The 26,507-nt window shown below is 51.6% G+C and overlaps 1 protein-coding gene across 1 annotated transcript; it reads left to right on the forward strand.

The window, feature by feature from the left end:
- Nucleotides 1-6,476: 6,476 nt before the first annotated feature.
- On the forward strand, nt 6,477-15,931 carry PTGDS (prostaglandin D2 synthase). Its single transcript, XM_084649778.1, has 7 exons — nt 6,477-6,667; nt 7,232-7,371; nt 9,113-9,189; nt 10,292-10,405; nt 10,859-10,960; nt 13,965-13,990; nt 15,752-15,931. Exons 1-6 carry the CDS (start codon nt 6,569-6,571, stop codon nt 13,988-13,990), a joined length of 558 nt encoding a protein of 185 aa, XP_084505904.1. The 5' UTR covers nt 6,477-6,568; the 3' UTR covers nt 15,752-15,931.
- Nucleotides 15,932-26,507: the final 10,576 nt, after the last annotated feature.

The following is a 26,507-nucleotide window of genomic DNA, read 5'->3' on the forward strand; positions in this document are numbered from 1 at the left end:
AGCCTATCTGTCTCAGCCCAGCCAGTGAAAAGCAACAGCACATCTGATTCATGTGCACATGAAGCCAATACATGGTGCTGCAGTGGAACAGAGATTTCAGTCCGATTGCTGCTTTCACACTTTCTGAAATCAATGACATTTCATGGGGGTAAATGACACCAGACGCTAGCCTGCAAGCGCAAGGTCAGGAGTAGGTGTGTCAGTTTCCAGACACCATCTGTGCTTAGAGTCAACACAGCTGGGATCCTGTCCTGGGTCTGCCCCAGATCTCTTGGGTGACCTGGGGCAAGTCCTATCCCCACTCTGCACCGCCAGTCCCCACCAATGAGCTGGGGATAACAATCCCACCCTTTGTCTTGTCTAGTTAGTCGGTGAATGCTTCAGGGCAGGGCCTGTCTCTCACTCTGTTCCCATACAGCCCCAACTGCAGTGGGGCCTCTGACACAGCGGCAATGGGTGCAACGTGGCTAATCCTCCCCCCTCGTGGGGCTTTGAGAGTGAAGTCAGGAACGTGTGTGCTGCCAGACTCTATTCCCGTGGCCAGGATGGAGGCCATGGGAATAGATGTGGCTGGCTTGTGATGCCTGTCTCTATGGACAGGTTTTTCCAGTCCAGTGGGATACTGGGTGGGGAAAGGCTGCGACCCCAGCCCCACTCTGCCTCCACCTCCACAGGACTCCTCTGCCCTGCCTGGCTTTGGTGTTGTTTTAATAAAGGATAAAGCCCCCTCTTTCTGCAGGAGAAACCGGCCGCAGCTGGACATGGGGAATGTGTGCAGGGAGCCTGGGGCAGAAAAAGCAGCTGTTACGAAAGCAGGCACCTTACATAAAATTCCCTTGGCAGGGAAGGACCTGTGGGGAGAGGCTGGGCTTGGGAGCTGGGAGCATGTTGATGAGGAAGCCCCAGCCAGGGCAGGGCAGGACTCTAGCAGGGTCTCTTTGTCTATAGCATTTGCACAGCCCCCGTTCCTGGTGTGCTGATGCACTAGTATTCAGGAAAGTCCCTGTGTTAAGAACATGTTGCACGTTTACAGCCCTTCCCCTGCAAGGATCTCAAAGTGCTTCACAAATACAAATGCATTACCCCCACACTTCCCTGGCAGAACCTGTGTGCTACAGATGGGGAAACTGAGGCACAGGTCTTGCTGAAGGTCAGAAAGTCAGCTAGCAGCAAAACTGGGATTAGAATCCAGGAGCCCTGACTTCCAGCACTGTGCATTAGCCTCAGGGCTCTCTGTCTTCTCTTTATGAAGAGGGCTGCTCCATAGCACCTCTTATCCTGGCAAAAGGGGTTTTATTATACACATGTGCAAAGGTGGAAGCTGGCCACAGAGAGGTGGCTTGACTAACTGAGGGGCACCTAGCCGACCCAGGAACAGAAGCCAGGCCTCAGGACTGCCAGGCTGAGGCCCGACTCACTGGAGCACATTGCCCCTCCTTTGGGGCGCATCATCTCTCTCCAGTTTACCAATGAGGTGAGCAAACCCAGACACCCTCACTCCTCCAGGGAGCAGGCCTGTGGGTGCGAGTGTCTCTTTGGGAGGCTTCCACTCACTGCCCTGATCTTCATGGGCTTTTGTCCCTGTCCCTCCAGGCCTCATGTCGTGCTGTCTTCACTCAGCACTCCTCCTGCCTCAGCTCCCTGCATGGAGAGAGCTCCTGCTCCAGTGACACTGTACCAAACCCAGCTAGTGCCCAGAGCAGGACTGGATTGGGAATGGGAGGAGGAGGAATAGAGAGGCCAGGCAGGGCTTTGCCTAGGGTTTTCAGATTTTACAGATAAAATAATCCCAATGTAGGCGTGATTAGCATGTGGCTGGTTTACAGGGTGACCTCCAGAGATAAGGTCAGGCAATGGGCTGCGAGCTACAGTGCTGCCCTTGAGATCGAAATCTTTGACTGCTGTAGCATTCCTTAAACACAGGGACAGCAGAAACTCCTGGATGTATACAGCTCTGCGGATACAAGCCAAGACCACGACCCTTCTCTAGCTGCTGCACAATGGGCTGATGGTAGCTCATTGCTTGAATTAGTGTTTTCGTTTCTACTGATACAATTTAGTGAAGACATGGAATTTCACCAAAGCCCAGAACCTTTCCCTCTGCCATGCAAGCTCAGACTGGCCAGAGCCTTTGTAAAGAGCAGGGCAACTCAGCTGACGAACAGGACAAAGGAGTTTATAGATGTGGAGACACTGACAACCTTGGGATTACCGATGAAGTGAGCTGTAGCTCACGAAAGCTCATGCTCAAATAAATTGGTTAGTCTCTAAGGTGCCACAAGTCCTCCTTTTCTTTTTGTGAATACAGACTAACACAGCTGTTACTCTGAAACCTTGGGATTGTTAGTATTCAGTGCAGACAACTGAGAATTGTCCTCTCTCAAATCCTTTAACTAGCAAAGGCACCTGGTCTGTTGGAGGTCACTGGACAGGAGGCCAGAGCTAGGGGGCATAGAATCATAGAATCTCAGGGTTGGAAGGGACCTCAGGAAGTCATCTAATCCAATCCCCTGCTCAAAGCAGGACCGATCCCCAATTAAATCATCCCAGCCAGGGCTTTGTCAAGCCTGACCTTAAAAATTTCTAAGGAAGGAGATTCCACCACCTCCCTAGGTAACGCATTCCAGTGTTTCACCACCCTCCTAGTGAAAAAGTTTTTCCTAATATCCAACCTAAATCTCCCCCACTGCAACTTGAGACCATTACTCCTTGTTCTGTCATCTGCTACCCCTGAGAACAGTCTAGAGCCATCCTCTTTGGAACCCCCTTTCAGGTAGTTGAAAGCAGCTATCAAATCCCCCCTCATTCTTCTCTTCCGCAGACTAAACGTCCCCAGTTCCCTCAGCCTCTCCTCATAAATCATGTGTTCCAGCCCCCTAATCATTTTTGTTGCCCTCCGCTGGACTCTTTCCAGTTTTTCCACATCCATCTTGTAGTGTGGGGCCCAAAACTGGACATACATACATGGACATACATTCATAGTTACAACGTCCCATGCAGGAGACGCTATTTGACAGAGATTGGTGACTAGCTGGGGTGCAGTTCCACCAAAATCATGAGTCAGGCCCCCAAAACCATGAGAGTGGCTTAAAAATCATGAGATTTTAAAACCAGTCACCATTGGGCTCTTTATTCTTCTGCTTCCTGAGCCTTTTGGCAGTGGCGGGGTGGGGGGGTCACATGTTCAAGCTTTTCTCCACAATCACAAGAGCAAGAAACTGCCATGTAGGTCTTTTTAACTGAAAGCTGAGATTCAAACCTAGTCCCACAACTCCAGAAGCTGGGGCTTTAAGAAACCCCCAAATATCACAAGAGCTCAGACTGGGCTGACCGAGCCAAGCAGGATTGCTGCTTTTAGCAAACATGGGAGCCTTCTGTAGAAATGAACACAGGAACAGAATGCTAGTCAGTTTAGGTTGAAATTCAACCCAGTGCACAATGCTACATGCTCCATGCAAGCCCTGTGTGAAGGCAATGAGGAGGTAGGGACAGGCTTGTTTTGGGCGCTCTGTACCAGGGGAATCGTGTCCTTTGTGCTTTGGATTTGTTGCCACTAGTCACAAGGGGAGGGCATGCTTTGCCAGTCATGCTTTTCTCTCGTTCAGGGGGGCCAGTTTGTTCAGCGGGGCCAGAGCATCGCCCTGCAGCACACAGCAAGGTTAGGAGGACAGAAAAAAAATGTCTCCAACACACTGAACCATGCTGTAGGGCTTGAGGTAAAAATAGACACTTCAGAAGGTAGCAGCAAAGGCCTTTGGCCAATGAAGCATATAGGGAAAGGCACAGAAAAGTGAGCTAAGGAACATAAAAAACGTAGGTGTAAAGGCACCTCCCAGGCCAGATTCATGGAAAGCAAAATACCCTGGGGCTCCATGTCTGGGAGAGGAAATGGCTTGTGTCTGTTGTCGGAGGCATAAGAAACTTTCTGCATTAGGTGGATTTGTGGGAGTGGGGATAAGACTGTAGGGCTCTGGCTTCACTGAAGTTAATGCGAGTTTGGCCAGGATTTCACCTCTAGAATTTATTCTGCTATTCCTGCAAAAGACATGGAAGAAGTAAACTCTTTGTCCCCAAGAACTCTGGTGAGATATACCATACAAAATCTGCCCTCATCAGCCCACAAAACAGCTGGGCAAGGCTATGCAAGCCTCTGAGGGTCTGTGCACTGCCATGGCTGGCCTGTGCAGGCAGAGTAAGGCTGAGTCTGCTGTTTCACTGTGATGCAGCCGTTTGGGCTCCTGCTGGAGCTCAGGCTCTAGAATCCTGTGAGGTGGGAGGGTCCCAGAGCTCAGGCAGGACCTACCCTACAAATGAAACAGCCCCACACCCCAAGTCAGCTGGCCCAGCAGCCCTGGGTTTTTAATTGCAGTGCAGACACACCCTTTTGGAAGTATCTCAGAAATGCATACAGAAGCCAGGCTTATTACTGCATTTGCACTGGGGGCCCCTAAGAGCTCTGTGGATGAGCACAAGTTGGTGCATGTTAGCGTTACGGGCAGGATGGAGAGCTGGTACTCACTTTGCTGATCGTTGGTTTGGGATCTAGGGCAGCCCATGGAATCATCCAGGAAATAAGAACAGCTTTAGGAGCAGTTGGGATCAAGGCTGAAGAGCTCAAGTCAAACCTGGCTGGGCCAGATTTCAATGGAGCTGCAATGAGCATGGGTTGTGAAGGCCATGCTTAGATACAACCCTCCTCACATTACTGCTGTGCATCACATCAGTGGCAGCCACGAACTTGCTCTTCTGGATTGTGGGAAGGATCCTTGCCAGCATAAACACCAACCACCCATTTATTTCAAGAGCCACTTCCAAGTGTTGCTAATTGATCCCGCAAGGCTCTGAGCACCTGAGCCACCCCAATGACTTCAAGGGGCTGGGCATATGCTGTACCGCTTTGCTGGGCCAGCAAGCCCTAGCAGGCTATTCCTGACTGGGGTCCAGATACAGAACGCATCTACGGACATGGTCACAGGGAGCACTCAACAGAGAGAGCAGGTAGCATAGACCTGGTCCTTGTGGATCACGGGAAGGGAATGCCAGGCCTAGCTTTCTGCCATGAACTTTGTGCTGTACGTTGCTCTGGGGCTGCCAAGAGTTTGTTTTCTCTGCATGCAGAGAAATGCAGTGGAGTCTGTCTGACTGCCAGGGCAGCTGGATGCTGGGAGGCTGTGGAATGCAAACCGAAAAGTGATTTTTGCAACAAGAAAGTTTTCTCAGGTATCAGAGAAGGACAATGGAGGGAATGACCAAGGGGTGTGTGCCAGCTATGAGGTGTATTAGTGGCAGGAAAATTTAATTAGGCTATGTCTACACTACACAGCTTTTCGCGACATGGCTTTGTCACTGCAATCGTGCCGTGTAGCCGCTGTTTGTTGGCTCTCCTGCCGACAACAAACTCCCCCCCCCCCCCCAACGAGCGGCCTTTGTGTTGCTGGTAGGAGAGCGCTCCCGCTGACAGTGTGCTATTCACAGCGGCACCTGTCATGGCAAAACTTTTGTCTTTCGGGGGCGGGGGTTAACACCTCTGAAAGACAAAAGTTTTGTCATTCAATTGCCAGTGTAGACACAGCTTTAGTTGCAAACCTGTGGCTGGTAGACAGGAGACTGTCACACGGCATTTAGAAGACTTTTGTGGGGCTTGGATTCTGACATAAGTTGAACCATATGATCCAGCTTTAAAGAGCCCCTGGACCTGAGACATGCAGCACGTCAGGGAGAGGCACACAATCTGCGCTCTCTCTCTACTAGGTGCTTTGTTTTATTCCTGTCTTGCTTTTCTTCATGTGCCAGTATATTTATGCTTGTATCTGTAATTTTCACTCCATGCATCTGATGAAGTGGGTTTTTACCCACAAAAGATTATGCCCAAATAAATCTGTTAGTCTTTAAGGTGCCACCGGACTCCTCATTGTTTTTGTGGAGACAGACACACGGCTACCCCTCTGATACTTGTCTTGCTTTTGTTGTTTTACTGAATCTATGGCCAAACCATTCAAAGGGTGAGTACACCAGTTGCTCTGTGCATGTGGGGAAAGGTGGCAAACCCTTTGCCTTGGTCAGGCTGGAACCATCTGCTCCCCTAGCCCCACTCTCCCTTAGGAATAGATTTGGCAGTGGTGTTCTTGCTCATCTGTTCGTTGCAGTTTACATCTTTTCATTCTCCGCCAGCTGAAGCCAAACTCTCTGCTGTTCCTGGGGAGCTGGGAGGGTTGCAAAACTGGGTAGGAGCCACTGTTTCTGCTGTGAGAGTTTTTGGCATTGGAAAGCAAACAGCTAAAGTCAACAGCAGGGAGCAGTTTGTGGGTACCCAGCCCCCAGCCTGCCCTTTGCATTTCAGAGTCTGCTGCTCACTGGCTCACTCCCTCTTGCATAACCCAGCTCAGCAGGGGAGTGATGAGGGCTGGCATTTGCTAGTGCTATGTTTTCCCACCCTGGGGATGTCAGCTGCCTCCCAATAAATAGGGGGCTGCACTGGGGCTCCTGCTCACACACAGCCTGCCTCTCTCCCTCCGCTCTGCACAGAGCTCAGCTCCAAAGGGCCACAGGGAAGGGAAGAGACAGAAGCATGCAGGCCACGCTGCTCAGCCTCCTGGGGCTGGCCCTGTTTGGTGCTCTCCATGGGCAGGAGGAAGTCACCGTGCAACCTGACTTTCAGCAGGAGAAGGTAACCTGGCCCATCTGTGTGTGCCCATGCCCAGAGGATTGGCTCCCTTCCTTCTCTTTTCAGAGGCAGGGATGGATCTGGATCCTGATTCCAACCAGTTCCGAGAGCAGGGCAATTCAGAGCAGAGGGTGGTTCAGGCCCTTATGAAGGCGGCTGGTGCCCAGCTGAGAATTGGGGTCCCACGCTGGATTTGGGTGCTGAACTCCCCTCCCCCCAGTTGAGAGTGTTTGGATCTGGGGTTCTGATTCAGCCCAGTGTAGGAGAGCTGGAACATTTGGATCCAGGTTCAGATGCTGAACCTCCAGTGTGTGGGGCTGTGCAGCGCAGAGCGGCTTGGTCATCTCTAGAGTGGAGGGTGGCACTTGTCCGGGCACAGAGGGGGCTGGCAGGGTCAGGGCAGGCTGAGCAGAGCCAGGTGGGCAGGTTATTCCCAATAATCAGCCAGTAGGAAGGTTTTTATACCTTCCTCTGAAGCAGGTCTGGCCCAAGGCAGGACCCTGGGCTTGCTGCAGCCAGGTCTGGCCCGTCCTGGCAGTGCCTGTGGTGACTGGGGTCTGTGTGCAGTTCACAGGGAAGTGGTATAGCATTGGCCTGGCCTCCAACTCCAGGTGGTTCAAGGAGAAGAAGCAGGTGCTGAAGACGTGCACCACGGTCATCACGCCCGCAGCAGATGGGAACCTGAATGTCACCTCCACCTACCCCAAGTAAGGCTGCCGGTGCCACTGGGGCCCTGCCCTGCCTGAGGGGGAAGGGCGCCATTTCCACCTCACAAAGGCTCGTCCCACCCCCTTCCCAGGGCCCAGCTGGCGCTGGGGGGTCCTTCACCCAAGGGATGCTCTTGTCCCCTCCCCCCCACACCAGTCCCAGGGAGACCCCAGGTGGGCTTGGGGTCCTGTCCCCATCTTGACATGGACAGGGGGTGTCTGGTGCCCCTTGCCTGCAGGTCTGGGCAGTGGGGGGGCACTTGGGCCGGGCACAAGCAGCCTTCTCCTCCCTGTTACGCCCTGGAGCAAGGGCAGGGCTCAGTCCCAGGGCCGGGGCTCAGAGAGTGCAGCGATGGTTCCCTCCTAGCACCTCTGGGGTGCAAACTGCCCTATGCGAGGGAAGCCCGGCCTCCCTGAGCTGACCAGACTCTTGCGGGGAGATCTGGCTGCCTGTGGCTCAGCCCCTCCTGGAGCCTCCAGGGTGTCAGTCACAGCCTGGCCCTGTCCAAGCAGCAGGCCCCAGCCAGGAGCCCTTGGAGAGTGCTGTGACCTCCTTCCGGGGGGAGTGGAGGAGGGCTGCCAGGCACAGCATCCTGTCCCTGCCATGGGAGGGAGGGGCTGGGTTTCCCTGGAATACTCCGCCTCTGACACTCCGTATTGCCCCAGCCCCAGGATTCCGACTGGGTCTCCACCCCACTGCTCCTCTCAGTTATGATTCCCAGCTTAGCTCAGCAGGCTCTGTTTCTACTACCGCCCACATGGATTGCTGTGGGTCAGAGAGAAAGCTCTCCTGTGGGGGTCCAAAGAATGCTTTGCCCTCCCAACCGAGGCTCTCAAAGCACTCTGGAGCCATTAATTAGCTCCCATAACCATTAAGTCAGTCAGGGTCTCCCTGTTTCACAGATGGGGAAACTGAGGCACAGAGAGGGGATGGGACAAGGTCAAACAGTGAGTCATTGTCAGAGCTGGGAATAGATTTTAGGAGGCCTGATTCCTTGATTCCCTGTCCCTACCGTGTGATGTGGATGCCAGGTGGTGGGATGGCTGACTGGCTCTCTAGATGGGGCTGTAGGAGCTGGTAATGGGGGGGCAATAAGGGCTGACGTGACTCTGCCGGTTTGGGGGGTGACACGGAGGCTCGCTCCAGATCACGCTCCACCAGCGTACAGAGTCCTGGTCTCCAGCAGCAAGGCCAGGTGCCCGGAGTCCTTGCCAAGCAGGCTCAGCACATGGTGACAAAGCAGAGCTGATCTTAGTGAAGCTGCTGTCTGAGCAGATTTCCAGGGCCAGTGCTGGAGGATCCCGACTTGGGCTCTTGTGCCCCCTGGAGGGGGTTTTCGGTTCTCTCTGCAGTCTGTGCAAGGCAGCAGCATGGCGGTCGCACCTCTCAGCTTGCTGCACACCCGAGGGTGGGGTCTGGCTGGCAGGGCCGGCTCTAGGCACCAGCAAAGCAAGCACAGGCTTGGGGCGGCGCAATTCCAGGGGCGGCGTCCGGCCCCCCCTGTTTTTTTTGGTTTTTTGTTTTTGCCTGGGCAGTTGTGCTCTTGGAGCTTGGGGCGGCCCTGCTGGCTGGTGGAGTTTGGGGGAATTTCAGCTCTCCCCGCAGTGGCCGTATGGCGCCAGGCATTGCTCACCAGCTGGACGCTGGATCTCCCTCCGCTGCTGGGGGCAATGGGAAAATCGGAGTCTTCCCTCAGCCTGCTAACGTGCTTGTTTCCTGCCTTCCCCACACACTGCCCAGGTCTGATCGGTGCGAGAAGAGGACCAGCCTTTTCATCAAGACGGACCAGCCGGGCCGATTCAGCTACACCAGCCCACGTGAGTGCATGTGTTTGCTGCTCTGGCTCCATTGCAGCATCCCGCCCCGCCCTGGCACGCCGCGCCCTGGGCAGTGCCCGCAGCTGAGAGCAGGACAGTCTGCCCCTTTGTTGGCCAGGAGTCACTAGATAAATAAGCTCACAGCTTTCTCCTGCGAGCCCCCTTCCAGCTCCAGCCCAGCCCAAAATGGGAGCAGATTTAGCACAAGGATTTAGAGCTGTTAGCACTTAACTGTGCAAGAAACGAGATTGAGGAGCTCAGCCTGGGAATGGCTCCTGTGCTAGGCGTCCAACTGCCATTGGAAAAGGGTGTGTGCAATGGGCCAAGGCAGAGGGCACCAGAACGAGTGCCATCAGGGCTGGGTTCCTGTCCCCGCTGACCCCCACTCTGCCATGGCCTGACTCAGGGGTGTGAGAACTGTGAAGTCAGTGGGAGCGGGAGGTGCAGGGCACCTTGGCTAATCACAGCCCTGAGTTTCAGTCATGTCTGCAGTTTTTGACATGGATCTGTCGAGGAACCGTGCTGGTCTCTACGAGTCACCACTGCAGAGCCCCCCGTCCTGTGTCTGAGTATCGGGGAGAGTGACAGGACCATTTGGATTGGCTGAGCGGGGGGCACCTCACTCTCCTCTTAGGAGGACAAAATTGTGTCTCTAGAACCAAACGCTGCCTGGGGAGTTCAAAGTCACGCCGCATGGGGGAGCCATTGTGAAGAGCACGCTGCCCTGCCCCGGCCAGCGCGCCCTCACATAGAGCACAACCCCGTGCTCTTCAAAATGGCGTCCCCAGTCCAATATTGGTACCAGATAGGGGACAAACGACCCACAGAGAGGGTTGTGGGGCTCAGAATCGGGGGCGCAGCCCTCCTACCAGCTGGCGTGAATTGGCTCCGCTCGACTGGAGTCAATGCCTGTTTACACCAGCCGAAGGGCGGCAGGCCAGGGGGGAGCCCCGCTCGTTAGCTGGGGGTGTCGGGCCCGGGGGGGAGGAGCCCCGCTCGTAAGCTGGGGACAGCAGGCCTGCGGGGGAGCCCTGCTCCATATATATACTGGTATCTGTGCTTGCTCATCTCTGCCCTGCGCCTCTGTCCATGCCCCCTGCAGGCTGGGGCAGCCAGCATGACATCCGTGTGGTGGAGACCAACTACGATGAGTACGCCCTGCTGTACACCAAGAAGTTCAAGGGCACCGACACCTTCACCATGGTGACTCTGTACGGTACGTGGCACCTGGATCCAAGGCCCAGGGGTGGCACCTCTGTCCTGCACATTGGGGAACTCTGCCGGCAGAGACTCAGGGCTCCCCTTCAGCCTCCATCTGAGAGACACCCTCCTTCCACTCTACATGGCTCTGTTTTGAATTTCTGCAGGATATGCCCTGAAGAAGTGGGGGCTCATCCCCCAGGAAGGAGTTGGGTGGCGACGTGGGGCCCTGCAGAACCTGAGGCTCTGCCCCAGAGCCCAGTGGCAGGGCAGTGGTTGTTGTGCCCCGAGCTGAGGCAAGGCTGGTTGTGATGCATAGAAAGGGGATTTGCTGGTGAGGCTGCCGGACACAGGCCCTGTGTTGTGGGTCAGTGGTGCCTAGTGCTAACACACAGGCTGTCATGGACGGGGCTGATTGTAGCAAGAGGGGCTCACTCTCACCCGGAGTGTCTTGATTCCCTGGCTGCAGGCAGAACTACGGAGCTGAACCCTGAACTACAGGAGAAGTTCACCCAGTTCTCCTTGGCGCAGGGGCTCCCAGAGGACACTATTCTCCTCCTGCCAAAAACTGGTAAGAACAAACCATAGGTAAAAAGACAAGAGATAAGATTGGGAGAAATGCCCTGTGGAGCTCAGGAGCTGAGGGTGCACTTGGCAAGCCTGTCTGTAATGCAAACTGCTTGTGTGCTGTGTTCCCAGCCCTGTAGCCTAGCCAATGTTCCCTCTAATTTTTTACATCCATGTGCGGAGTACGTGTGCACCAATATGGAGGTGATATGTGACGGGGTGGGGCTGAGGGGTTTGGCGTGTGGGAGGGGGCTCAGGGCTGGGGCAGAGGGTTAGGGTGAGGGGCCAGGGATATGGGGTTCTGGGTGCAGGAGGGGGCTCAGGGCTGGGGCAGAGGGTTAGGGTGTGTGTCGGGGGGGTGAGGGCTCTGGCTGTAGTTGCGGGCTCTGGGGTGGGGCTGGGGATGAGGGATGAGGGTTGCAGGCTTCCCCGGGACTGCAGCATGGAGAGAGGACTCCCCCCAGCCCTCTCTTGCTGCAGCAGCCCGGGGCCGAGGGAGAGGCACCTTTCCCCACCTGCGTGGCCCTTGGTAGCCTGCAGGGTGGCCACACAGTTTAGAGGGAACTTAGGCTCTAGCCCAGCCTTATCCTATGTAGGTGCCTCAATCTGGCCATCTGTGTCCAAAGAGAGGCTCCTAAATTTGGCCCCCACAGACTTGATTGGAAATGGAGGGCGCTCAGTGCCCCCTGAAACTCACTGGCACTGTACACAGTCCCTTAATCATCCAATAACTCCAGCCGTGCTGGACGGTGCCTCCATTGCTCTGAACCAGAGGGGAAACTGCTGAGCCACTTGGCACCGTGGGCCAAGCACCATCATGTGAAGGAGCGTGTGACTCTTACACATATGGCCAGGCAAATGGGGGATCCAGAGGACAGGAAATGCTCCCAGCTTGTCTGAGCAATCTAAAGCTCAGGGCTCCTGTGCCCAAGGCTAGGATTTAATGTGAGGTGATGTCCGCAGCAGCTAGCTGGTGCTAGGGAGCTAGGTCCACAAGCTCTACCGAAGAGATGATCCTCCCTTTGGACTAGCTGCTGCACTCATGGACACTGGTGCAAATCCCTTTGAGTCAATGGTTTTGCGTCCAAGGGGACTGCAGCATTCATCTCTTTGCAAACCCTCAGCTAAATGATGACTCTTCTGTCTGGAGTTTAACCTGCCTGGAATGGGAAGGATGCCGGCCCGTGAATGCCAGCCCCTCAGGCACCCAGGCTGTGCTAGTGGAATCAGGCGCAGAAAGCAGCAAGGGCCTAGCCTCACTGCTGGCAGGTCTGGCAGCCCCCAGACCTGGTTCCATGGGAGCTCAGCTCACTGCACACATTGGAGGGCAGAGGAGATGGCTGAGGAAGGGATTTGCCCAGAGCACCCGGCACCTGCACTCGCCCCACCACAGCAGACAAAAAAATCTTGCTAACTCTTGCTTGCAGGAATGACCATTACCTGTGTCACCCTGGTGCAGTCAAGGGGGCAACTAGTGAGCGGACGGCACTGTTGGGCTGAGGTTTCAGGGGGAGGCCACCCAATTTACCCTTCCGTTGCAGGCCTGGTATTTGTATGGCACATGGGTTCCTGGCACACGCCCAACAAGCGGAGCTGAGTAGAGGTCACCTCCCATCCTCCATTCCAGGGTCTCAGACCTGCAGCTCAAGCTGGGGCTATGGGATATATCCATGACAAGAAGAAGCCAATGGAGACCTCTGGATGGAAATTAAGTCACTGTTCAGGGTTGTTCAGGCTCAGTCCTGCAAGGGATAGAGGGGGCATGAGAACTGCCCTCGGGTGAGGGAAGGCTATGAGTCTGGAGTGGGAGGGAATGGCAGGGGGACCACTAGCTGCATTGGGGTGGAGCTCAGCACAAGGACAGTCATGTGGGCTCCGCAGGCTGTGGAAGAGCCTGGCCAGGGAACACTGGGGAACAGCCTGTGTGGAACAGTCCTGCCTTAAGGCCCATCAGCTCACTAGGTCTTTTCCTAGTGACCTTTCTATGGCGCTGCCCAGGGCGAAGGTCATCAGCCACTCTACCGAGCTGTGAGGTTCAGCCCTAGCTGCAGCAGCCCAGCCGTCTCCTGACGGCAGGGGGATGTGCAATAGTGGTGACGTCTAGTCACCAAATATGTTTGAAGTAGGCAAACACATTGGAAAGGAGGCAGGCCAGGTCCTACTCCCTGGACAGAGAGCCCAGCAATGTCTGGGACTAATGGGACTGGCTCGGGACAAGCAGTGTGGGCAAACTGCAAAGCTTCCTGGAGTAGCAAAGCACTGCAGTGCCCTGCCCCCTGCTAGTCCCTCTGCCATTGCCCCTCCGTCCTGACCCCCTGCTCTTCCAGCCCTGCCCCATGCACAGCTCAGCCTATGCCCCTCCGTCCTGACCCCCTGCTCTTCCAGCCCTGCCCCATGCACAGCTCAGCCGATGCCCCTCCGTCCTGACCCCCTGCTCTTCCAGCCCTGTCCCATGTACAGCTTTGCCGATTCCCCTCAACCACGACCTGCAGCTCTCTGCTATTCCAATCCTGCACTGAGCAGGGACATTTAATTGTGCCTCAAATTGTGCTTGTGTCTTTTTAATGGGAACAGAAGAGGCTCCCCCCAACACACCTTTAAAGAAATGTCAGCTGCCTGCTGCACGTGCCAGGGTCTATGACAGCTGGTCTTTGACAGCAGTGCTCCCTCACAGGAAGTGCTGTTGGATTGGCTTTCTCTGTTCTCACAGCCCTTCCGTGGGGGAAGGCACTCTGCTTTCTGCCCCACAACTGACCTGAGGTATGTGGGAAGCTGGGTAGGCCCACACCAGCTCCCAAGGTTGGTGGGGCTGGATCTGCTATAACCAGCAGCAAATAAGCAAGAAGGAACTGCACACCTTACTGGGCTTTCCTGCACCTGGCTAACAGCCTAGGGAAGCACTAAGCAGAGGCTCTCCTGCGGAGTTCTCCCGGGGATTCTGAACCTGTGGGTCTCTCCAAAGGCGGGTGCCCATGTCAGCTGATCTCTGTTTGTACTTCTCTCCCCAGACAAATGCATGACGGATGCTGCGTAGGTGAGTAGGATCACTTCTCCAGAGGGTTGTGGCTTCTCTTCCACTGCTCCAGTCTGGAGAGCACAACAGAGGTGTTTATACAGAGTGTGACTTTAGAGAGGCTCTCTGAGCAAATGCCATTCCCAGCCTGCTTGAGACATGGCCCACAGGCTCTGCTCCTCTGAACAGCAAAATGAACATAAAGTTCATCTCAACCTGCTCCCCAGCCTGGGCTGCTCCTCCAGTTCCTCCCTCAAGATTGTTCAGCCCTCACCCTAGATCCTCTCTCTAGAGAACCACACCCACCTCCCTTATTCTGGGTGGGGTAATGAATCACCCACCTCAGCGTTAGTAGAGTTAACCCTTTCCCAGCCAGAGCAGCACCTACTTCCAGGCTGGGATGTGTCAAACACTGCCAGCCATTACACTTTCATGGAGTCTCATGCAGGGATCTCACAGTGACTTACAAGGAGTTTTTTTGTCCAGGCCCAAATTGGAGCTCACCAAAAATATGGCTGACCCCTCATTAAAGGGAGTGTGGGGTCCCTGGTGGCAGAGACAGGACTGGGCTGTAATGAACAATAAGGGATTCAGGGTTACTGGATGCTGACAGACCCCATGGGTCTTTCTGGCTCTGTGTCACCACCCAGGGTCTCCCTAAGTCCTGGCCTAGGCTAAGCCGCTATGGGAGAGGCTGCTGGCTATGCTACAAGCCCTGGGGTAAGCATTGGGAAGGTCATTGTGTAGAACTGATCAATGAAATTGTTTTTAATTGTTCACTTTATTAATATAACTTCATAAGTAAAGTTTTATGAATGAAAGTACATTCATTCATAAAATCAGGTACCCCAATAACTGGCTAATTGAGTTTCACTTTCAATCCAATTGCTGCTTAAAGCACTGAAACTTGCACTGTTTCGACGTGGTAACGTCTGCTCACTGGTTGTCATTCATTGTACTTGTCTATATTGTAACTTCTGCTCACTGTTTGCCATTCCTTACACTTGTCCATGTTGTAACCCAAACTCCATTTTAAATTCTCCCAAACTCCATTTTAAAATGCTCACTCCATTTTTGCAAAACCCTGCTGTAATCTGATTAGTGTAGTTTAGATGTGGGAATGAGGTATGGATGGATGATGGAATCAACCTCCAGCCCCAGCCTGTCCTGATGAAATAAAGTGTAAACACCAACGGCTGAAGATGCAGACAACAGCCCTGACAAAGCAAGAAGAGTCCACCCTCAAAAGAAAAGAACAATCGTACAATTGAAGGAACATCAAAGCCAGGTCCTAGGCTGAAAGTCATGTCTGCAGTTGACGGGTGATCAATCACACTGAACCCAGAAGCAGCGTGACACAGCAAGACCTGTAGACTCTGGATTCAAACTAAAGCCTACAAACAAGATGGATGAGATGGAAGACTTTGAAGGGTAACATTCTGCTGCCAACATGGAAGGGCATCGGTGCGCGCCCAACAGAGACCCAGCCCTTCCTTGTGCCCGGCTTTCCTGGCCAGTTAGCCGCCACTAGCTATGAACCCAAGCCACAAACTCAAGCTACTTTCAGGACTGGTAACTATCTAGCAGCTGCAGAACATTTGATTTGTGTGTGTCTGTGTGTGTGTGTATACATAGGTATTAGGTATTATTTATTGGTCTTAAATCAAATTGTGTTATTATAATAAATGTGATATCAAGTCTTGTCCCCTGAAACAATCCTGTGTAATTTTATCTGCATAACAATTCATGTCTAAGCAGCATTTCCTTTCTCCTCCCTTCCAGGTGGAGATTGCGAGGCACCATTCCAGGTTTCCTTCAGAGAGAAAGTGACATTCTGACCTGCCGGCACAGATCCTCCCCGCATAGATGTAGCGGTCTCTGCTCTGTAGCCTCGTGTGCCGCTGGGCTAGTGCTTCTGTGTATAACAACCCCTCCTGAGTAAAACTGAGATGTAAAACACCAGCCTGTCGCTTCTCACGTGTTTCCTCAGAAAGGCTTTGGGCACATGGGCCATTGGGAGGGGGAGGTAACTGTCTGACTCAAGACCTGGCAATCTCGAGAAGTCAGATGATCCAGGGAGATTTCCACCCTATCGATTTGAAATCTCCCCAGAACAGCTCAGTGGAGTCTGGGATCATGGCATCCAAATCCCAGCCCTGACTCAGCCTCACACCCCAGCCCCAAGGGTCAGTCAAGCCCAAGTCTAATGAGGAGTAAGATGTGAGCAGTGCTCAAAGCTGGGGCTAAGAGTACAGGCTGAGCCAGTCTTGTCTGGGCAAACCCTCAGCCCTGCTCTGTGTAAATACGGGTCTGATGATTGTGACACCTCTTGGGAATACTGATTCCCTCAAGCCAACCACATTATTCCTCATCTCCCCCAGCTGTGGGTTCTGGTCTCTCCCCGAAGGGGGGGGGGCAGCACTGCAGATTCAGACCAGCTCCACCCACCCACCCCCAGCCCTGTTCTTAACCTTGCTCCTGTGCGAAATGGGTTCCTAGCTGTCAAGGTTCCTTCCCCACTCTGAACTCCAGGGTACAGATGTGGGGACCTGCATGAAAGACCCCCAAAGCTTATTCTTACCAGCTTTGGTTAAAAACTTCCCCAAGGTACAAACTTTGTCTTGTCCTTGAACCCTATGCTGCCACCACCAAGTGTGTTAAACAAAGAACAGGGAAAGAGCCCACTTGGAGACATCTTCCCCCAGTCCTTACACCCCCTTTGTTGGGGAAGGATTGATAAAAATCCTCACCAATTTGTACAGGTGAACACAGACCCAAACCCTTGGATCTTAAGAGCAATGAAAAAATCAATCAGGTTCTTAAAAGAAGAATTTTAATTAAAGAAAAGGTAAGAGAATCATCTCTGTAAAATCAGGATGGTAAATACCTTACAGGGTAATCAGATTCAAAACATAGAGAATCCCTCTAGGCAAAACCTTAAGTTACAAAAAGACACAAAAACAGGAATATACATTCCATTCAGCACAGCTTATTTACCTGCCAGTTAAACAAAAGGAAATCTAACACATTTCTAGCTAGATTACTTACTAACTTTACAGAAGTTCTGAGTCTGCATTCCTGATCTGTTCCCGGCAAAAGCATCACACAGACAGCCAGACCTTTTGTTTCCCCCCACTCCAGATTTGAAAGTATCTTGTCTCCTCATTGGTCATTTTGGTCAGGTGCCAGCGAGGCTATCTTAGCTTCTTAACCCTTTACAGGTGAAAGGGTTTTTCCTCTGGCCAGGAGGGATTTTATAGCACTGTATACAGAAAGGTGGTTACCCTTCCCTTTATTTTTAGGACACGCCCCCCTGCAAATCACAGATAGGGTGAAACGCTGGCTGTGATTTCTTCCTGGAGCTCTAGGAGAAAACAGAGTTAATAAGACACATGCACCTCTAGATATACTACCAAGTGTATAAAGACTAACAATATTTTTCACATCTCAAGGACGATTTTAACCAGATGATTCTGGGAAACTTTCATGGAAGAGTGCATCAGCCACTTTGTTAGAAGCTCCTGAGATATATTGTATGTCGAAATCAAAATCTTGGAGAGCTAAAGTCCACCAAATAAGTTTTTTGTTAGTTCCCTTAGTGGTATGAAGCCATTGTAGTGAAGCATGGTCTGTTTGCAGGTGGAAACGCCGTCCCCAAACGTAAGGACGTAGCTTTTCCAGAGCGTAGACAATGGCGTAACATTCTTTTTCACTGATTGACCAGTGGCTTTCCCTCTCAGACAGCTTCTTGCTGAGAAACACTACAGGATGGAACTCTTGATTCGTTCCTTCCTGCATTAAAACTGCTCCCACACCACGCTTGGACGCATCTGTGGTTACTAGGAACAGATTGTCAAAGTCTGGGACCCTTAGCACAGGTTCAGACATGAGTATCGCTTTAAGCTGGTTAAAGGCCTTCTGACACTCTTCAGTCCACTGAATGGCATTTGGATGTTTCTTTTTGGTTAGGTCTGTCAGCGGGGCGGCGATTTGGCTGTATTGCGGTACAAATTGCCTGTAATATCCAGCCAAGCCGAAGAAGGATTGGACCTGTTTCTTTGACTTTGGGACAGGCCACTTTTGGATAGCATCCACTTTGGCCTGTAGGGGGTTGATAGTTCCTTGACCCACCTGGTGTCCAAGGTAAGTCACTCTGTTCAGGCCTTCTTAGCCTTAACAATTAGTCCTGCCTCCCTTATGTGCTCAAAGGCTTTTTGTAGATGTTCCAGGTGTTTTGCCCAGGAATCCGAAAATATGGCCACATCATCAAGGTAGGTGACTGCATAATCTCCTAATCCCGCTAGGAGACCATCTACAAGTGTTTGGAAGGTGGCGGGTGCATTTCGCAGCCCGAAAGGGAGCATATTAAATTCATACAGCCCGACATGTGTGGTGAAGGCTGACCTTTCCTTGGCGGATTCATCTAGCGGTACCTGCCAGTACCCCTTGGTTAAGTCCAAGGTAGAGATGAACTGGGCCCATCCCAGTTTCTCTAATAGTTCATCTGGGCATGGCATTGGATAGTTGTCTGGGTGAGTCACAGCAGGTAGTTCATGCAAAAAGGTATCTCCCCATCGGGTTTGGGAACTAGAACCACTGGAGATGCCCATGCACTGCCAGAGGGGTGGATTACCCCCATCTGTAGCATATACCGGATCTCCCTTTCTAAAGCAGTTTTAGCTTGAGGAAACACCCGATAAGGTTGGACTCTAACTGGGCGAGCATTACCTGTGTCAATGGAGTGGTACGCCCTGAGAACGTCAGCGCGTAGCTAGTGCACAGCTCCTTGATCTGCTGTCACTGCATACGCCCAAGGGTCATGGAGAGGTTCACCTCTTTCACACCACCAGCACTTTTCCCTTCATAGTAGACACCTTCAGGCCATTCAGCGTCATCTCCTCCCTGGGCTGTAAACTGACAAACCTTTAATTCTCTCAAATAAAAGCGCTGTAGAGAATTAATATGGTACACCTTAGGCTTTCAGTTGGAGGTGGGGAATGCTAGGAGATTATTAACAACTCCCAGGCGCTCTTGGACCATGAATGGCCCTTCCCATGAGGCTTTCATTTTATGGGCCTGGAGCGCCTTTAAGACCATGACCTGGTCCCCTACTTTGAAGGAACGCTCTCTGGCATGTTTATCATACCAGGCTTTTTGCTCTTTTTGAGAATCCTGTAGGTTTTCTTTAGCAAGGGCTAAAGAGGTTCAGAGGGTGTTTTGTAGGTTGGTTACAAAGTCCAGAATGTTAGTTCCTGGAGAAGGTGTAAACCCCTCCCATTGCTGCTTCACCAACTGTAATGGCCACTTAACCTCGCGGCCATATACAAGTTCAAATGGTGAAAACCCTAAACTGGGATGTGGTACAGCTCTGTAGGCAAAGAGCAACTGCTGCAACACTAGGTCCCAATCATTGGAGTGCTCATTTATGAATTTACGTATCATGACCCCCAAAGTTCCATTAAACTTCTCCACCAGGCCATTTGTTTGATGATGGTAAGGGGTGGCAACCAAGTGATTCACGCCATGAGCTTCCCAAAGGCATGCCATAGTTCCTGCCAGGAAATTAGTTCCTGCATCTGTGAGGATGTCGGAGAGCCAACCTTCCCTGGCAAAAATGTCTGTTACTGCCTGACACACACTTTTAGCCCCTGGTGTTGCTTAGAGCTACTGCTTCCGGCCACCGGGTGGCAAAATCCATGAAAGTCAGTATCTACTGTTTTCATCTGGGTGTCTTTTTCAGAAAAGGACCCAAAATATCCACAGCTACTCGCTGAAATGGAGCCTCAATGATGGGGAGTGGCTGGAGAGGGGCTTTGACCTGGTCTTGGGGTTTTCCCACTCTTTGGCGTACCTCACAAGACCGGACATAGGTAGAAACATCCTTGCCCATTCCCTCCCAGTGGAATGACCTCCCCAAACGGTCTTTGGTCTTGTTCACCCCAGCATGGCCACTAGGATGATCATGGGCCAAGCTCAAGTGCTTTACCCGGTACTTAGTTGGAACTACCAACTGTCTCTGAGGATGCCAGTTTTCCTGGTGTCCACCAGAAAGAGTTTCCTTGTATAAAAGTCCTCTTTCTACAACAAACCTGGATCAATTAGAAGAGCTGAGAGGCGGTGGGTTGCTCCATGCCACTGTCCAAGCTCTCTGGAGGCTTTCATCTGCTTCCTGTTCAGTCTGGAACTGTTCCCTTGATGCTGGAGACATCAGTTCCTCATTGGATTGTGGACCTAGGCTTGGTCCCTCTGGAAGTGATGTAGGGGATGGGGCTGTTTCCGTTGACTGTGAACCGCTCTCCGCTGCTGCACTATGTTGGGGTTCAGGCTCCGGCTGAGCCTCTTGTGTAGGGTTATCTGCTGCTGCCAGTGCAGGTTTGGTGGGGCCCACTGGTGTTGGGGTTGCAAGTACTGGATTCAGTGCTGGCAATGGGTCTGGTGCTGGTTGTTCCGCCGGTTCCGGTTCTGAGATTAGCTCTGTCTGGGTCTCTGGGACTGGATCCACTACTGCTGTTGCAGACGTTGGCATGGGGTCCAGTTCCATCACCTCTGACCGGGTCCTGGTAGAAGTTTCTGGAACAGAGCTAGGTGTGGCAGCTTGCTTAGCCTGGCTGTGGGTGACCATTCCCACCCTCTTGGCTAGCTTCACATGATTGGCCAAGTCTTCCCCCAACAGCATGGGGATGGGACTGCAAAAGACTGCAAAAGTCCACGTTCCTGACCAGCCCTTGTACTGGACCAGCAACTTGGCTGTAGGCAAGTCAAAAGAGTTTGACTTGAAGGGTTGAATCATCACTTGGATCTCTGGGTTGATTAAATTGGGGTCCAGTAAGGAAGCATGGATAGCCCACACTTGTGCTCTGGTGACCCTCCATGCGGTGACCTTCTTTCCACCCACACTCACAGTTTCCCTCCGCTCCGAGGGTATCTGGGAGGTGTCTGGGCCTGAGGACCTCTGGTGTGATTCCAGTGCAATGAACTGTAATCTGTTGGGGTACTTGGGGCAGTTGGCCTTTACATGCCCCAGCTCGTTACATTTAAAACATCGTCCAGCTGACGGGTCACTGGGGCAAGGTGGGTTGCTGGAGAATGGTGTGGTGGGATGATAACGTGTCTGGAGTGCTCCTTGGTGTGTAGTTGGGGTCTTGGGCTGCCCCAGGTAGTACGGTGTGATCTGAGGTTGTCCCTTCTGGTATCCACTCCTACTGTGACCAGGGTTGTTTCTCTCTCCTCCCTCCACCCGTTTTGTTCTGGTTTGCCCCGCCTCTCTGGCGGTCTGGGACTGCTCGTACTGATCAGCATAAGAAGCAAGACTTTCTGCTGAGTCCATTTTCTTACCCCATAAACACTGTTTAATATCCTCCTTAGACATATTCAGCAATTGCTCCTGAGTCATCAAATCACACATTCCTTCAAAGCTAGTTACACCCCTTCCTCTGACCCATTTATCTAACAGATCCTTCATCTGGTTTATATAAGCCACGTTACTTAGTCCAGGTCCTCTCTTAAGGGCTCTAAATTTTACCCTGTAAGTTTCAGGTGTAACTTGAAATTGCTTTAAAACCAAATCCTTGAATTTATTATAGTTAGAAGCCTCATCAATAGGCATCTTATTGAATATGTCCAGAGCCCTTCCAGTCAATTTTGCGACTAGCATGGTCATCTTGTTAGCTTCAGGAATTTTATGGCGTATGCACAGTCTCTCAAAGGTGAGAAAATATTCAGCAATATCACTGGATTCATCATACTGTGGACATAGTCACTCCCATTTGTGGATTGTTGGGTAAGAATTGTTAGGGTTATCCGGTATATTCTGCTGAGCCTTTGCCTTCTCCATCTCCAGTGCATGCTTTCTCTCTTTTTCCTTCTCCTCCATTTCTTTTTCCTTTGCCTCCATAGCTCTCCTGTGGGCAGCCTCTTGGGCTTTTTCTGCCTCTTTCACTGCCTCCAGTCTGGTTAACTCCAGTTTGTGTTGTGCCTTGGTTTGTGTCATCCTAGCCTCTCTGTTTTTAACTAACTTTACACTCGAGAGTTAGAAAGAAAACCATAAAACAAAACCAAAAAAACCTGGCTTGTAAAATTTTGCTGTGCTGTAATGTGATACCTATGTTCTCTGATAGCTATTCTCAGCCTATAGAAAAATCCTTAAAAAACAAAAAACAAACAAAAAAAAACCCTAACACCTCTCTCTCCAGGCAAATAGACAGAAAACCCTCTAGCTGCTCTTAGCTTAAAAAAAACACCTTTTCAGGTCTGTGAAAAACTTGTGAATTTCCCTGCAGGAGGTTAACTACCCTGCCTTTAGGTAGGGAAAACTCCAGCTCAGAAAAGAAGAATCCCTTTGTTATGCTTGCTGCTCTGTCCCCCAGGCAGAAACACAGAATTTACAGCTGCAATCCTCTTTTACAAAACCTTTTAAAATCCTGCTGTGCTTCTGGTTCAAAATGATCTCAAAAAAATCTCAAAATGGTCCCAGCACTCTGCCACTATGTCAAGGTTCCTTCCCCACTCTGAACTCTAGGGTACAGATGTGGGGACCTGCATGAAAGACCCCCAAAGCTTATTCTTACCAGCTTAGGTTAAAAACTTGCCCAAGGTGCAAACTTTGTCTTGTCCTTGAACCCTATGCTGCCACCACCAAGCGTGTTAAACAAAGAACAGGGAAAGAGCCCACTTGGAGACGTCTTCCCCCAAAATATCCCCCCCCAAACCCTACACCCCCTTTCCTGGGGAAGGCTTGATAAAAATCCTCAGCAATTTGCATAGGTGAACACAGACCCAAACCCTTGGATCTTAAGAACAATGAAAAATCAATCAGGTTCTTAAAAGAAGAATTTTAATTAAAGAAAAGGTAAGAGAATCATCTCTGAAAAATCAGGATGGTAAACACCTTACAGGGTAATCAGATTCAAAACATAGAGAATCCCTCTAGGCAAAACCTTAAGTTACAAAAAGACAAAAAAACAGGAATATACATTCCACACAGCACAGCTTATTTACCAGCCAGTTAAACAAAAGGAAATCTAACGCATTTCTAGCTAGATTACTTACTAACTTTACAGAAGTTCTGAGTCTGCATTCCTGATCTGTTCCCGGCAAAAGCATCACACAGACAGCCAGACCTTTTGTTTCCCCCCACTCCAGATTTGAAAGTATCTTGTCTCCTCATTGGTCATTTTGGTCAGGGGCCAGCGAGGTTATCTTAGCTTCTTAACCCTTTACAGGTGAAAGGGTTTTTCCTCTGGCCAGGAGGGATTTTATAGCACTGTATACAGAAAGGTGGTTACACTACCCTTTATTTTTAGGACACTAGCCCAGAGCCATATCCCCCTCATCAGAACTTGGGGGCGCTGAGCCACACGCTGTGCTGAGCTGGCTAGAATCATAGAATATCAGGATTGGAAGGGACCTCAGGAGGTCATCTAGTCCAACCCTCTGCTCAAAGCAGGACCAATCTTCAATTAAATCATCCCAGCCAGGGCTTTGTCAAGCCTGACCTTAAAAACTTCTAAGGAAGGAGATTCTACCACCTCCCTAGGTAACGCATTCCAGTGTTTCACCACCCTCCTAGTGAAAAAGTTTTTCCTAATATCCAACCTAAACCTCCCCCACTGCAACTTGAGACCATTACTCCTTGTCCTGTCCTCTTCTACCACTGAGAATAGTCTAGAACCATCCTCTCTGGAACCACCTCTCAGGTAGTTGAAAGCAGCTATCAAATCCCCCCTCATTCTTCTCTTCTGCAGACTAAACAATCCCAGTTCCCTCAGCCTCTCCTCATAAGTCATGTGTTCCAGACCCCTAATCATTTTTGTTGCCCTTCGCTGGACTCTTTCCAATTTATCCACATCCTTCTTGTAGGGTGGGGCCCAAAACTGGACACAGTACTCCAGATGAGGTCTCACCAATGTCGAATAGAGGGGAACGATCACGTCCCTCGATCTGCTCGCTATGCCCCTACTTATACATCCCAAAATGCCATTGGCCTTCTTGGCAACAAGGGCACACTGCTGACTCATATCCAGCTTCTCGTCCACTGTCACCCCTAGGTCCTTTTCCGCAGAACTGCTGCCTAGCCATTTGGTCCCTAGTCTGTAGCTGTGCATTGGGTTCTTCCGTCCTAAGTGCAGGACCCTGCACTTATCCTTATTAAACCTCATCAGATTTCTTTTGGCCCAATCCTCCAATATGTCTAGGTCCCTCTGTATCCTATCCCTGCCCTCCAGCGTATCTACCACTCCTCCCAGTTTAGTATCATCTGCAAATTTGCTGAGAGTCCAATCCACACCATCCTCCAGATCATTTATGAAGATATTGAACAAAACCGGCCCCAGGACCGACCCCTGGGGCACTCCACTTGACACCGGCTGCCAACTAGACATGGAGCCATTGATCACTACCCGTTGAGCCCGACAATCTAGCCAACTTTCTAACCACCTTATAGTGCATTCATCCAGCCCATACTTCTTTAACTTGCTGACAAGAATACTGTGGGAGACCGTGTCAAAAGCTTTGCTAAAGTCAAGAAACAATACATCCACTGCTTTCCCTTCATCCACAGAACCAGTAATCTCATCATAGAAGGCGATTAGATTAGTCAGGCATGACCTTCCCTTGGTGAATCCATGCTGGCTGTTCCTGATCACTTTCCTCTCCTCTAAGTGCTTCAGGATTGATTCTTTGAGGACCTGCTCCATGATTTTTCCGGGGACTGAGGTGAGGCTGACTGGCCTGTAGTTCCCAGGATCCTCCTTCTTCCCTTTTTTAAAGATTGGCACTACATTAGCCTTTTTCCAGTCATCCGGGACTTCCCCCGTTCGCCACGAGTTTTCAAAGATAATGGCCAATGGCTCTGCAATCACATCCGCCAACTCCTTTAGCACTCTCGGATGCAACTCGTCCGGCCCCATGGACTTGTGCACGTCCAGCTTTTCTAAATAGTCCCTAACCACCTCTTTCTCCACAGAGGGCTGGCCATCTATTCCCCATGTTGTGATGCCCAGCGCAGCAGTCTGGGAGCTGACCTTGTTAGTGAAGACAGAGGCAAAAAAAGCATTGAGTACATTAGCTTTTTCCACATCCTCTGTCACTAGGTTGCCTCCCTCATTCATTAAGGGGCCCACACTTTCCTTGGCTTTCTTCTTGTTGCCAGCATACCTACTACTGACAGGCAGAAGCTGCAAAGCCCCTGCTTTGATCAGTGAGGTCTACAGAAGCCTCCAGCTGTGCCTGGCTGGGGAAGAGTTTGGCTGTCTGTGTTCCTATTGCTTCCATCCCTTCCTGTGGGATGACTGGTCAGCAGTCTGGCTGGGTCTCAGGCCAGTCCTAGAGAGGAGGTGTCCATCTCACAGGTGGTTCCACCTGGTGACCAATGTCCTGCTTACCCAGACCCATGAACTTTGCCCATTGCCAGCCAAAGGAACTGGACAGCAATGCAAGGAGTTAACGATCATCTTTTCTCCACATGATATGCTTAGGTTCCACATTGCATGATGATCAACAGCCCGTGTTCCTTATCCCTGTGCAGAGACCAGACCCTGCAGCTTTTAAATCCTCTTCCTTCCTCCCTTCAGGGAGAAAGACGGATGGTCCAGTGGTTGGGGTGTTGGCCTGCAAGCTATAAGCCTGAGTTTGAATCTTTCTCCACCAGACTCCCTGCTCTAAGTGCCTAGCCAGGAAGGGTCTTGAGGGACACCTCTCTTTAGAGGTGGGGTCTGGCGGTTGCCAGACTTCACCCCCCAGGAACAGGCTTGTATTGGCCCTGCTGTGCAAAGGGTGAGTGGGACTAGGTCTCCCTTCTCTCAGGGACTAACTCAATACGTAGCTCATTCCCTGGGTGGGGAATAAACTGGCTTTGCACTTACACAGCATGTTTCCATCCAAGGGGCTCAAAGCACCTTACCAAGTAAGGTAGGTGTCATTATCCTCATTTCATTAGATGGGAAACTGAGGCACGGAGAGGAAAAATGACTCCCCCATGCCATCTATAGCAGAGCTGGGAATAGAATCCAGGCCTTCTGATGCCTAGTCCTATGCCCGAGTCAGCAAGCCACCATTTATGAAACACCATTCATCCAAAGCTGCCCTGCGTTTGGCAGAGGGACTGAAAGCTGGTTAGCTGGCTGTTGGCCAAATAGCCCGGAACCACAGCCACTGCTGGGGTAGCAGGCAGCAGCCCTGACATAGCGTGCCCAGCTGAGCCAGAACATTAACAATGTACCCTTCCCTTGACGCTACAGGGGGAGTTGGGTAAGTGAAACAGTCCCTTCACTTGATTTCCTACACCAGCCAGAAGTGCGGCAGCACAGTGGCCTCTCCCTCTGCACTGGTTCGGTATGGACTTGGAGAGAAGAATACCACCTTCTGAGGCGCCAGCATCACTTCTGATTGCAGCCTCCGTTGCCTTTGCCTGTCTCCCACTCACGTGCCGCCTGGGCCTGGCTTAGCTATTGAGGTCCCAGCCTTGGGGGTGTGGCTGTGGGTCACAGAACATCGTACATGCCACAGAATGAATAGATGAGCTGGATTTAACTCACTGGAG

The sequence above is a fragment of the Lepidochelys olivacea genome (assembly GCF_965140295.1).
Source record: "Lepidochelys olivacea isolate rLepOli2 genome assembly, chromosome: 16".
Lineage (NCBI taxonomy): Eukaryota > Metazoa > Chordata > Testudines > Cheloniidae > Lepidochelys > Lepidochelys olivacea.